Genomic DNA, 14,380 nt, shown 5'->3' on the forward strand with positions numbered 1-14,380 from the left:
ATGTCTGGGACGTGGTTTAAAATATTCAACTAAAATTTTTTGCAAGTCAGTGTGTAGATATGCTGTGGTCTGAAGGATTGTGTCTCCTCAAAGTTCGTTTGTTAGAATCCTAACGTCCAATGTGATGGTGTTGCAAGATAGGACTTTTGGGAAGTGATTAGGTCACGAAGGTGGGGCCCCCCTGAGTGGGGTTAGTGCCTTACGTACAAGGCCCCACAATGGTCCCTAGTCCCTTCCACCAAATGAGGACACAACGAGAAGTTTGTTACCCAGAAGATAGCCCTCACCCAACCATGCTGGCACCCTAATCTTGGACTCCTAGCCTCCAGAACTATGAGAAAGAAATGTCTGTTGTTTATAAGCCACCCAGTCTATGGTATTTTTGTTATTCGAACCAAGACAAGTATAGACTAAGACACAATGAAGCAGCCTTTAGCAAAATAAGTATTCTGATCATTGTTACCACTGGGTGGTGAGTATATGGAGATTTGTTACAGTGCCCTGTGTAATTTGTATGTGGTTGCAAGTTTGGTTTTTTTTTTTAAGATTTTTATTTATTTATTTGACAGAGAGAGATCACAAGCAGGCAGAGAGGCAGGCAGAGAGGAAGGGAAGCAGGCTCCCTGCTGAGCAGAGAGCCCCATGCGGGGCTCGATCCCAGGACCCCGGGATCATGACCTGAGCCGAAGGCAGAGGCTTAACCCACTGAGCCACCCAGGTTCCCCTGGTTGCAATTTTTTACAGTAATTTTTTTTTAATGGGTCAGAGGGACACTTGGGTGGCTCAGCCATTAAGCATCTGCCTTCAACTCTGGTCATGGTCCCGCTGTGCTAGGATCAAGCTCCATGTCAGGCTCCCTGCTTGGCGGGGAGCCTGCTTCTCCCTCTCCGGCTCCCCTCTGCTTGTGTTCCCTCTCTCACTATCTCTCTCTGTCATAAATAAATAAAATATTTTAATAAATAAATAAATTTAAAAATGGGAAAAAGAAGTGGGGGCCTCATGTTTTCGTGGTACTTTTAGAAGTGTGGAAGGAATCATGCCCTGGGTGAATTTCCCACCAGTGTGGTAGTGTTGTTATCCAGGGAATGGGTATTTTTTTTTTTTTTTAAGATTTTACTTATTTATTTGACAGAGAGAGACACAGCAAGAGAGGGAACACAAGGAGGGGCAGAGGGAGACGGAGAAGCAGGCCTTCTGCTGAGCAGGGAGCCCGATGTGGGGCTCGATCCCAGGACCCTGGGATCATGACCTGAGCCATGGAATGAGTATTTTTTTAACAAGCGGTGTCACAGGCTGAGTGTTGGTGCAGTGAGACGGGAAACATGGGCTCTGTTATGGACTGCAGGTTGAGAATAGATTTCTCAGCCACATAGTTGCCCTGCAGGGTGTTCTGACCCCCAGTTCTCCCCCTCCCAGTTTATCCTGCCTGGAGGCAGAGGAGGATAATGGTCAGATTATCTGGAATCAGCCTCCCTGGGTCCAAATGCAAGGGCTACCACTTTTTCTGGCTGTGTGGCCTTGGACATATCATTTCACTGCTCTGATCTTCAGTTTTATCACTAAATAAGAGTAATTCTAACATCTTACAGATTTATTATGAAGATTGAACTAGTTATTACATATAAAGTGCTGAGCACAGAACTTGACGTGTCACATTTATGTGTTATCATTATGCAAGTTTTGTTGTTAGTATGTTGTTGCTGCTGTTAAGCATTCCAAGAACAGGAAGAACTTTTTTTCTTTAAAGATTTTTTAATTTACCCATCTGAGAGAGAGAGAGAGAGAGAGAGAGCATGAGCAGGGGGCGGGCAGAGGGAGAGGGAGAGAGTCTGGAGTGGACTCTGCACTGACCACAGAGCCCAACGTGGGGCTCGATCTCATGAAAGGGAGATCATGACCTGAGCAAAAACCAAGAGTTGCGCTCTTAACTGATTGAGCCACCTGTGTGCCCCAAGAACTTTCTGAGATAGATGGGATAACTGGGGGCAGAGGCTAAAAGAAGTGAAAGAAAGAGGTACCTGTTGTCAACTGATCTACCTACAGAAGCCCGTGTGTGACCTGCTGGAGTCACTTTCCTGCCCAGTAGGTACAAGAAGGAATACAAGAAAAAAGCAACTTCCCGACCATGTCCTTTCTCTGCAGAATGAAGTAGAGCTGGGGGAGCTGCTTCTGTCACTGAATTACCTCCCGAGTGCTGGGAGACTGAATGTTGATGTCATTCGAGCCAAGCAACTTCTTCAGACAGATGTGAGCCAAGGTTCAGGTACGGTGCGACCCCCTTCTTCCCCCATTTCCTTAACGAGGCATCTGTGTTTGTTTGACCCAGGGCCAAATTTTTTTTTTCTGCATTCTGGATACTATTACTAAAACCCCGCAAGGATAAACAGATAGCATTTAGAACTAGGATGTTGGATCAAGAGGGAAAATAAATGATCAGATGTCTCTTAGGGTGAGGCAGGTAAATGATGGTATCTCAGTAACCCCATTCGAATGGGGGATTTGACTGAGACCATGTGTGGTCAGTACTGACCTCCAGATCCTCTGCGCACACGAAGCCCCCAAGGAAGGGACCCGCCCTTCCAGCTGCTGTGTCTGCAATGGAGATGTCAGGCTCCGGGTGTCGCCAGTGTGCACCGACCACCCATTCCCATTTGCCAGAGCAGTGGACAGGCCCTGAGGTGTTTTTTCCCCCCCACCAGCTCATTTCAAGTGTACCTTGAATCTTTATAAATCCCGGCTCTGAAAAGACTGTTGTATTTAAAATGTCTACTTTATAGTAAACCAATTCAAAGATGACTTTTCATGAAATGGAACAGATTACATTCCATCTGTATGGATCTTCTCCCATGACAGTAAAGGATATTATCCTGAAAGTAGCCAGGGTCTCTGGGACCTCTTCAGCTCCTTGGAGAAACCACTGTCTCCTCTGAGGACAGTAGCCAAAATAAATTACTTTTGCTGTAAAGTGACAGCTGCCTCTAGAAGACAACTTGCATTCTCAGAAACCACATTATAAAAATAGAGATTTGGGAGGGGTCAGTGGAGGGAATGATGTTAAGGCTGGAGAGTTTCAGACTCACCACGATGGGGGAAGCAATAGAATCAAATGATAAAAGGTTCTGGAGTCAAACTGCCTGGAACCAAGTCCTCGTTCTACTACTCACAAATGATGTGGCCTTGGGGAAGATACTTAATCTCCCTAAGCCTCAATTTCTCCATCTGAAAAATTGAGATAACAACAGTATCCATCTCATGGGGTTGTTTAGACAAATATTAAATTAGATAGTGTGCATGAATCTCTTTGTAACTGTAAAGCGATCCAAGAATGATAGTCACTAATCTGTCATCTCTATACTCCCGTGTACAGAGTTATGGGCTCACTGACATGATAATGGATTTCTAGGGACAAAAAAACCAGGGCAGGCTCTGGGTCTGGATTTTCTTCCACTAGTCTGATCTTAAGCAGACCATTTCCTATCTTGAGTCTTCAGTGTCTTCATCTGTAAAATGAACACAGTGCCTGACACATGGGAGGAGCTCAATAAGTCTTGGATGGTTGGAGGAAGAGAGATAGGGATGAGCAGATAAGCAGCTGGACGGGAAAAAGGAGGGATGGGTAATGGATGGATGGATGGATGGATGGATGGGAAAATGGATGAATGGAAGAAGGGGTGGATATCTGGACTGATGGAATGAAAGATTGGTGGAATGAGGGAAAAAAAGAGAGAAGAAAGAATAGGTAGGTGGTTGGGTTATCAGACAGATGGGAAGTTGGATGGGTGGACTGAGTTTCATGAGCTCCAGTGTTCTTTAATTCTGTTTCCAATTCTCAGACCCTTTTGTGAAAATCCAGCTGGTACATGGACTCAAACTTGTGAAAACAAAGAAGACATCCTTCTTAAGAGGCACAATTGATCCTTTCTACAATGAATCCTTCAGCTTCAAAGTTCCCCAAGAAGAACTTGAAAATGCCAGCTTAGTGTTTACAGGTAGGTAGTGGGACCCTGATGGACTCCAGGTGAGACATAGTCTACTTACTGTCCTAGAGATAGAAGGTGTCTGGAGATGGTCATGTCTGGTGTTCAGCTACCTGGGTGTGAATCCACTTGCCATTTGTGGAGTTGGGCAAGATTCATAGAACCATAAAGCATAATTATTACAAATGTAAATTTTAGAGCCAGATTTCCTGGCACTTCTACATAATTGCTGACACCTGGGGCATGTTGCTTGGCCCCTCTAAGTCTCGGTTTCTTCATCTCTAGAATGTGGGCAATCACAGTACATGCTTCATAGGTTTGTAAGATTCAGTGAGACTATACAATGAAGTAAAATCAAGTCTAAAATAATTAAGTGCTCACCCTGTTCATTTAGACGCTATGGTGATTCAAGTAGCTTATAGCCTTATAGGGAAACGTGAGAAACACGTGACCTAACTTGGAGAGGAGGACTTTAAAAGGCTTCACGTGCTGCTCTGGTTGAATTTAATCTATTGTTTTCAGGGTGTATTAGTTATCTACTTCTGTGGAACAAATATAATGACTTAAAGCAACATTTATTAAGCTCATGGTTCCTGTAGGTCAAGAACCCCTACTCAGCTTCTCTGTGTGCTTCTGGCTGAGGTTTTCTGCCAAGGCTGCAGTCAGGGTATTGGCTGGGCTGCGGTCTTATCTTAAGGCTCAGCTGGGGAAGGACCTGTCCTCAAGCTTCTTTGCGTAATAGTGGTTGGTAGGATTCAGTTACCCACAGCGAGGGTGCATTGGATTGGAGGCATCCATTCCCTCCTGGATGTTGGCTGGTGACCTTCCTCTTTTTCTCACGACGTGGGCTTCTCCAGGAGGCAGCTCACAACATGCGGATGGTTTCCATCAGAGTGGGCAGCAGAGCAAGACGGAAGCTGGAGTCTTGTACTGACCTAATCTTAGAAATGGCATCCTTATACTTTTACTCCTCTGTTCCTTAGAAGCAACGCACTGGGTCCAGCTCACATTCCAGGGGAGGGGGTTAGAAAAGTATGTGAATACGGGGAGTTAGGGGTCATTGGGAGCCATTTTAGAACCTGGCTCTCACTGCGTCAAGTTAATAGAAGTAATGGTTGTTATTTCCTGTGTCCTGTCCCCAGCAGGGCTTCACTCACCTTATTGCTAATACGCATCGTAATTCACCCAGTCAGGTCCGCATCATCCTCATTGGCTAATAAGGCTGGGGACTGAGGCTTAAAACCTAAGCAGTCCACCCAGTCTCCAACTGGTAGAGTCAAGATTTAAGCTCTGGTCTTCCTCGATCCAAAGATGAGGGGGTCTGCATTTCCCCAAACATCTGGGGAGTGCTCAGCTCACACTGAGGACTGGCGCTCCAGAGTAATCGGGAGCCTAATTTGTTCGGATCTACTCTAACACCTTAGCTGCTGGTCTCCCGAGAAAGAAGGCCATGGCTGAAAAAAATCCTTGCATGCAAGGCTTCCTCTGCACGGCCTTACTGCTTCTCGTTACCAAGATTGCAAATGCTCCATGCTCCAAGACTCCTCTGAGGCGTGCTGGTTCTGGGTTTTCTTAGGGCCTGTCACCCAGAGAGTCTGCATCCAGTCAGGGCCCGCCTGCCCTAAGCAGGTATGACAGTCCTATCTGTTGCAGCCTGGGATGGCTGCTGTCCACGGGTCCCACTGTCCCCAAGGTTTCAGGTAAAGCCAGAGACCATGATTCCACTGAATCTTTAAATGGTATGGATTAGGCAGTGGGAACTCTGCTGAACTGAGATAAGATCCAAGCATGGAGTATCAGTTCCCAAGTCCCTGTTGAGAGGGAAGGACTTAAGGTTGCACATTTAGATCAGGAAGGGACCCCAGGGGGGACATCCAGTGCCCAGAAGGAAAGCCCTGACACTTTTATATTTTACTTAAGATTTTAGGACACAAGTAGCATGTGCTGGTCACAGTGAGTGTTACAACCAAAAGAGGAGTTTGGATGGAGAGTCAGAAGAGCAGAGGGGTTAAATGCACGGGCTGGGGAGCCAGGGCCTGGGTCTGGGCTTTGTGGCCTTGAGCAAGATCTGTGTGCTTAGATTTTCTCAGCTGTACAATGGGTATAACCACTCGAGGACGTCTTGAAGGATTGTTGTGTGGCTAAGATGAGAACAAGATATAATCAGTGCTGAGCACCGTCCCTCATGCAAGACAAGCACTCAGTAACCTCGAACTATTCTTTTTTTTTTTTTAAGATTTTATTTATTTGACACACACACAGAGAAATCACAAGTAAGCAGAGAGGCAGGCAGAGAGAGAGGGGGAAGCAGGCTCTCCGCTGAGCAGAGAGCCCCATGTGGGACTCGATCCCAGGACCCTGAGATCATGACCTGAGCTGAAGGCAGAGGCTTTAACCCACTGAGCCACCCGGGCGTCCCAACCACAAACTGTTCTTAAGAGGCAGTGTTACTCTCTTTCTCACCCCCCTTCCAGTCCCTTCTCCCCGAGGTCACTGCCTGTAACATCCTGATATGCCTCATTTCACTCTTTTTTCATCATTCACACAAACATCGTCCGCATATAGAGGATTCAGCTCTTTTGGGAAGTTACTCATTCATTCCGGAAGTGGGGCTGAAGCCCTTTCTCCGGGCCAGACACAGTTTCCTGGTGCTGGGAATATGGCTGGGAACAAAACAGGCAGCCCCTGCTCTCAGGGGGCTTGGCAGATCATTCTGTGGACACCACCCTGAAAAAGTGGCTTTTGTTTCATTAACAGGTGACAGTGTCCAGTCCCTCTAGGTCAGTGCAAATGTGGATGGACCTAGCTCTTTATTTTTTTTTTTAAGATTTTATTTATTTATTTGACAGACAGAGATCACAAGTAGACAGAGAAGCAGGCAGAGAGAGAGGAGGAAGCAGGCTCCCTGCTGAGCAGACAGCCTGATGCAGGGCTCGATCCCAGGACCCTGAGATCATGACCTGAGCCACAGGTAGAGGCTTTAACCCAATGAGCCACCCGGGTGCCCCATTTATTTTTAATGATTGCATTACTGACGGTGGGGGGCAGGGGAGGATGTGGGGAGGTGAGGGGCGTGTGACGGAACCTGAGATGAGGTGACAAGAATATGGGGCACCCTTTCCAGAAAAACACCCTGAAGGACAGAAAATTTTGCCTTCCGTTGAGAGGGGTTTTTTTGAACCCCTTGAATCCGCTATGTGAATCCCATCAGGCAAAAGTCTTGAACTGGAGCAGCACCCCCGTGCCCCACTGCACGGCGGGTGACTGGCATCAGCCGCACCTACCCATCAGACAAGGCCGTGCTCTCCATTTGTGCTCTCCTGCTTCTCCTGTTTAAATGTTGGGGTTCCACGCCCCGAGCTCAGGGGTGCCTCTCGTCAGGTTAAAGCCCATTGAAAATATTCTTTTTAGAGAAGGACAGACCGCAGGTCTTCCTGCCTTCTTAAGGAGGGCGTGCCCAGCTCGAGCTACACTTGACAATCGGTGGAGCTTTCAGGTGCTTCTAGGAGTGCCTCGGTGCCTCGCTGTGTTCATAAGCATCTGCCTTCGGCTCTGGTCATGATCTCAGAGTCCTGGGATCAACCCCCAGTGCTCAGTGGGGAGCCTGCCCCTCCCCCTCCTCTGCTGCTTCCCCCTGCTCGAGCGCCCTCTCTGTCTCTCTCTAAGAGGTAAATAAAATCTTGAAGAAAAATAACATAAAGGGCTGCCAGTGACCAGGCTCCACCCCGGGGACTATGACCGGACGGACGGAGCTGGGGACGGACTGAGCTGGGGACGTTGGCTGTCTCCCTATCTGTGTTTATGTATTTTTAAAGCACCTCAGCTATTTCTATGCTGAGTCAGGGTTTGGAGCCATAACTGTGAACGGAAATTACGGCTGGGATGGCATTTTACCTAGAGGGCACTGACCATAGTGATAAAAGAAATCCGGTGGAGCTGGGATCTGTCCGGGCAAAGCTACCGTTGTGCCGAATTCGGATCCGTGACGTTCTAACTTGCTTTATCTGTCAGGTAGGAGTAGAAAGCTGTCACCTCCAGGCGAAGGCTCTGAAACCTAACCTATGAGCTTGTTTCCAAACACTTGATAAAAAAGTAAGGTTGAGCTGCACTTAGAGCGTATGCCAAGAATCCTAGTAAAAGCCCGTAATCAGCCAACAGGCGGGGCTGGTTAAGCCCTTCCGTTCCTGTGTGGGATGAGGGTTTTTCTGCAGTTTTCAGTCAGGTGATTTCTGCAGCTGAAGTTTAAAAAAAGGGGGAAAATTGCTTTTCAGCTCGTGAGAGAATGACGTGAGGCCCAGAGGCCTTCCGGAAACGTAGAGTAGAATTGGCCGCTGAGGTTAGTGGGCTATTCTTGGAAGTGGGGGAAGAAAAGGAAGGGAAAAAAAAAAAAAAAGAAATACAGCTTGATGAGGCCTTTTCAAAAATTAAAAATAGAGACACTCTGTGATCTAGCAATTCCCCTTCTGGGAATATCCCCAAAAGAACGGAAAGCGGGACTCCCCACAGACATTCGCGCACCCAGGCTCCTAGCAGCGTTATTTCCAGTAGCCAAAAGGGTGAAGCAGCCCAGGTGTCCATCGACAGATGGATAAATGGATAAATAAAGTGGGATCTGTCCATTCAGGGCACAGTTATTTAGCCTTCAAAGGAGGGACATGGTCACATGCTACAACATGGGTGAATCTTGGAGACATTCTGTTAAGGGACGTAGGCCAGAAATGAAAGGGCAGATACTATAGAATTCTACTTACATGAGGTACCTCCAGTGGATAGATTGATAGAAAGAGAAAGGAGAGTAGAAGCCACCTCTGACGTCGGGGTGGGGGGGTAGATTTCAGCTCCTGGGGCAGGAGCTGACCGAGTGTCAGTCTCCACGGACTGAATATTTTTTCAGCACCTACTATGTGTTATGTATTCAACAGAGAACCAGACATTCATGACCCATGTTCTTCTTCTTTTTTTTTTTTTTTTTAAGATTTTACTTATTTTTTTAATAGAGAGACACAGTGAGAGAGGGAACACAAGCAGGGGAAGTGGAAGAGGGAGAAGCAGGCTTCTCGCTGAGCAGGGAGCCCGATGTGGGCCTCAATCCCAGGACCCTGGGACCATGACCTGAGCCGAAGGCAGAGGCTCAACGACTGAGCCATCCAGGCGCCCTATTTTGACCTATATTCTCATGGTGTTTCATTCTGGTGGGGGACAGGCAGACGTCAGTCCAAGGCCAAAGCAATCATGACGTAATTGTGAATTGGTCTAAAGGTTATGAAGGAGAAAAGCAAGGTGTGTTGCAAATGCCCAACCTGTCCAGGGAGTGAGCCAGTGATAGGTTAGCTGGACGTGGAAGGTTGTGGGGAGTGAGGCGAGAGCAGACAGGCCTCCAGCCCAGAAGGGAAACTGAGGTCTTGGAGGGAAATTGAGGCCAACCTCATCGTTCAGCCTGGGGGCTGACAGGTTGACAGGGGTCAGCAGGGAAGCCCTATGCTCAAGGCAGCTGCTACGGGAATTACCCTGGGCACAGGCTCAGAAGGAGGGCAAGTCCCCAGTGATAACCAGTGTCCAGGCAGCTGCGGAACATGCAAGAAGAGAAACCAAGGCAATGACCGACATTCCTAGCTCTTTTGCCAACCTTAGTGTGTCTAGCTAGGACTAGAGAGTGTGGAGTCTCCATCCTTCTTGTCTCCTAGGGATTTGTTAAAAATGCAGGTCCTGATTCAGTCAGCCTGGTCTGCGGCTTGGGATTCTGCCTTTCAACAGCGCCCAGCTGCCGCCAGTGCTGTGGGTCTGCAGACCACACTTTGGGGGAGAGAATACACAGAAGACCCCAGAAGAGCAGCTGGGTAAGCACCAGTCATTCCACGTGCATTAGAAGGAATCAGGCTCTTGCAGTGATCCTTACCCCTGCATCTCTAGACTGCTAATCCCATCTGTCGTTAGTGTTATGTTGGGACTGTAAAAAAGTCCTGATGCCCAGGCCCCAGGCAGAGCAACGGAGTGGGCCAGGGTATCTGTATTTGGGGCGAGGGGTGTGTCTTTCACGGCTCCCCAATGGCCTCTCTCGCCCAGCCCAGGGTTGGTAGCAACTGCCCATAGTGTTCTGCCTCCCTCCCCGCCCCACTGTCTGCTTGGAGGCCTCCCAGGCCCCTCTGTGAGACTGAGTTCCAAGGCACCTGGTCTGCTTCCATAATTGCTCGGCTTTCTGTGGCTGCAGCATCCAGTTGGTTAATTGAATCTGCTGGTGAGCTGAGGTGCGGGGGAGGGGGGCAGGGGGTGACAGAGGAGGAGAGGGGAGGTAGGGAGCAATGCTGCCACCGGGAAGACCTCAGGGCTGGATGGGCCCCAGAGGACATCCTGCGAAAGCTTTGGGGTTTGGGAAGCAGACCTGGAGAAGCTGAGGGTTTCCAGCAGAGGAGAGAGGAGGAAATTATTCTGAGAGGGAGATAGCCATTCTGCAAGGGCCAGAAGATCCCTTGAGATGGAGAGGTGCTGTGGCTTTGTTCTGGGACACAGATGTTCCCCAACATCTGGCCTCAGCCCACCTCTGCCCCATCTCCTCCCTGCAGCCTCCCCACAGCCTCTGTCTTCTCTCCCCACCCGACTCCTTGGGCACCAGGCCCAGCCCTGCCTACGAGAGAAACGGTTGCAGGGCCACTCCGAGTACCAGTGGGAGTGAGATGCAGTTTTTGGGTCAGATGTCATCTCTGCCGCTTAGCAGGTGTATGTGACCTTGGGCAAATGACATCCCTGTCATGCAGTTTCCTTCTCTTCCCACCTCAGTACATCATAGAACTTTAGACAGTGCCTTCTGCATAGTTCGTGCTCAGCAAATACCGAATGTGGTGATGATGGTGGTGACGATGGTGATGAGGACAGTGTTGTTGGACCTTGCCGTAGAAGAGCGGACCCTGGAATTACGCAGACTTGGGTTGGAATCTTGGCCGCACTGGTAACCAGCTGTGTGACTTCAAGCAGATGCCTCCCCCTCTCTGAGCCGGGACTTTGTCTTGTGTAACATGTTTAAAAAAGCAAATCATTCCTCTCATGGGAATTAAAGGCAGATCAGCACGTGGACCTGCCTATCCCAGAAATAGCCCCTTGGAAAATCATGCCTATTGTTTTAATAATTCCAGTGTTGTTTAATAATTCCGGCGTTGAAATGCTGGCTCTTTCGAGGTGAATAGCCCGGGGTCGCGTCCTGAGCAGTGTCCGCTCCTGATCACCATCGCCCTAAAGCTGCCAGCTGGTTCGGCATCCAGGAACCAGGAATGGACTGGCTGCGCCCACTCAGCTACAGAACTGGCCTGGTCTGTGCTCTGCGCCGGGTGCTGGGGTTGGCAGCGTGTGGTGGGAGCTGGCGGGGACACCTGGCTCCAAACCCAGACGCAGTCATGGGAAGTAAGCAGAAGAGCATGGGGGACCAAAGCCTCCACTTTCTAGACAGCGGGTAATGAAAGGGGGCCTCTGGGAGCCAGAGTGTGGGAAACACTACAGAGAGGACACAGCTCCAGAAGGAGGCCCATAGACTTAGGTATGAACTCCTGGGCTCACCCTGGAGTTGCCCCCACAGAGTGGATATGACCCTGAATAGTATAGGAGAGACTTTGAGAACTGAACTATAGTGTAGACGACCGCCCCGATCTGCAGCTGGCCCTTGAGGACACTTTGAAAACTGAACCAACTTTGGCCTAACAGCACCTAGAAGGCAGGTTAGAACATGTGGTCTGAAGCCAACCTACTCAGTTGCCTGGTACAGCCAAAAAAAGTCAATATATTTAGTAGGATTCAAGCAAGACCTAGAGTCTTATAATATTCAAGACGTCCAGGATACCATCTGGAACAACCTGATTCATAAAGAACCAGCCAAGTCTGGCGAATTCTCAGAGGAAATATAATCAGCAGGCACCCACCACAGGATGACCCAGACGGTGGGATGGTCACACAGACTTTAGAGCAGTGATTGTAACCATGCGCCAAGAAGGAAGGGTGCATCCTCTTGAAAAGTATGCTAAGATGGAGGCTGTTGCGGGTTGGTAGAGAAACAGAAGAAAAGAACTGAGTAGAAAATTTCGAATCGAATAAAATATTCACTGGATGGGGTCCGTGGCAGAATGCAGATGATGGAGGAAAGAGTTAAGGAACGTACAGATAGATGGAGAGAAAATACATACTGTGAGCAACAGAATAAAAAGATTGGGGGGAAAGAGGAACAGAAGGGGAAAAAAGAAACCCATGGAGCAATGTCACACAGCCGAATATTCATGTCATGCGAATCCCAAAAAGAGGAGCAAGGAGAAGCAGGAGGGAGCACTGGGATGGCGGTGGGCGACTTACCCCCAAAGTCCCCATAACTTCCTTAGCAGGTTGCTGGACCATGGGCTCAGCAGAACCACACATGTCCCTCCCTTCCCGGAAAGCGATAGCAAGTCACGAGGAGACAGTGTCACACCAGGGTTCGAATCAGTCAGACCGAGCTTCAGCCTCTGACTGTGGGCAAGTGCCTTTGCCTCTCTGACCCTCCGTTTCCTCGACCAAACCACGGGGGACATCGTACTTGTGTTTATCATGGAACTCAGGTGCGTTCATTATCTCCTTTAATCTTTTGATAAACATGGAAGGTGTGATCTACTCTATAGCCATTTTTCAGCTGGGGAGACTGAAGCTCAGGGAAGGGAACGACAGAGAGTGAGCCAATTGCAAAGTCAGGGGGACTGGTCCTCACAAGACTGCTCTAGGCTGGACATGCGTGGTCCCTGAGCCCATGCAGTTTCAGTAATTCATGAGAATGACTCCCAGGACTCAGGAAGGTGCTTCTTAGATCTGTAATTTTAGGATGGCAAAAGGATGCAAATTAAAATCAGCCCAGGGAAGAGACACACGGGGGATGGGATGTGGAGCTTTCAATCATTTTGTCCCCATGGAGTCATGGACGGTGTTACCTCCTCCTGCTTACCGACTGTGCCATGTGCACAGAATATTGCCCACAAAGGGAGCTTCCTGAACCTTAGGTGTCCAGAGTTTTTACTGGGGCTCAATCCTGTACTCTCAGGGAGCTGACCTTTGGTCTCCAGCACCTGTTGGAGGTCCCGCTAATACCTCTAGTCATCAGTTTCTCTAGGGAACCCCAAAGCGGTCACTGTAAACCCCATTGCCTGTGGCTAGAGCCCTAGATGAACAAAGACACCTTTGCCAGATATTCCATGAGCCTGGAAATCACCTCCAAAGAGCCAAGGGTATAGACCAAGTCTCTCTTTGGGTAAGATGAGCTCTTCACTACGCAGGAAGTAGCTAGTCCCTGATGCCAAGTTACCCAGCTGGTGAGTGGTTGGGCCAGGCTTCCATCCCAAGTTCGTTGGTTCCAAAGTCTTCCTCACTCTTAACCACTACGCTTTAATGAGCGTAGGAATCTTCTGGGGACCTTGTCAAAATGTGGATTCTGAGTCAGTAAGTCTGGAAGAGACCTGAGCATCTGGATTTCTTTCCTTTTTTTTTTTTTAAGATTTTATTTACTTGTTAGAGAGCGTACACAAGCAGGGGAGCAGCAGGCAGAGGTAGAGGAGGAAGCAGGCTCCCCGCCGAGCAAGGAGCCCGATGCAGGGCTCCATCTCAGGACCCTGGGATCATGACCTGAGCTGAAGGCAGTGGCTTAACCCACTGAGCCACCCAGGCATCCCAGCGTCTGGATTTCTAGTAAACTCTGGGTAACGCCGATGCTGGGGTCTGAAGACCACACTTCAAATAGCAAGAAGACACATCATCTGTTATCCCATGTTACCCCAATATGTCCAGAGCACAGAAGGCAGTGTGAGTTTGGAAAAGTAGCACAGGGCAGGTTGACTAGAGCCTGTAAGATTAGAAGCTCTATTTTTATTTTTTTTTTTCCTAAGAGCCTAGAAAAACCTTTGGAGGGTTTTGACCAAGGAAGTGCTATGATCCTCTTTTAAAGTATCCCTCCAGCTGTTGAATGGAGATTGGCATTGTCGGGAGACAAGAGGGGGACCCAGGAGACCATCTGGGAGGCTACAGTGCTGGTCTAAGGGGGAGGGGATGGTGGCTTAGACCAGGGAGGTAGCAGAAGGGTTTCAGAGAAGTTACTCAGTGGGAAATAATGTAGGAGGCAGAGTCAACAGAAAGGGCTCATGGATTAGATATAAAGGACGGTGCTGTATTTTGGCAAGCTACTTAACCCTCTGAATGAGGATTTCCTCGTCAGTAGATTTCAGCCCCCCAACTCCTAGGGTGTCATAGGGACAAAGAAAAATGAAGTATGTAATGTGCTTAGCATAGCGCTTGGCCCTTAGTGAGGGCTCAGTGGATTGTGGCATTGAACCTGGATGTGGGTAGAGGTGGAGAGCCAGCCAAGCGGTCAGGAGATGGAAGCAGACCCCTGCTACCCTGGGGCTCTCCTG

The 14,380-nt window shown here is 48.8% G+C and overlaps 1 protein-coding gene across 7 annotated transcripts in view; it reads left to right on the forward strand.

The window, feature by feature from the left end:
- Window positions 1-14,380, forward strand: part of SYT17 (synaptotagmin 17) — an 85,229-nt gene that overhangs the window by 51,576 nt on the left and 19,273 nt on the right. For all 7 annotated transcript variants that reach the window (XM_032836207.1, XM_032836211.1, XM_032836210.1 and 4 more), the window contains 2 exons: window positions 2,143-2,263; window positions 3,834-3,989. In XM_032836207.1, coding sequence (XP_032692098.1) covers window positions 2,143-2,263; window positions 3,834-3,989 — 277 coding nt within the window. The remainder of the gene's footprint in view (window positions 1-2,142; window positions 2,264-3,833; window positions 3,990-14,380) is intronic.

This window comes from Lontra canadensis, unplaced genomic scaffold (genome assembly GCF_010015895.1).
Source record: "Lontra canadensis isolate GAN:19392208 unplaced genomic scaffold, GSC_riverotter_1.0 scaffold91, whole genome shotgun sequence".
Classification (NCBI taxonomy): Eukaryota; Metazoa; Chordata; class Mammalia; order Carnivora; family Mustelidae; genus Lontra; species Lontra canadensis.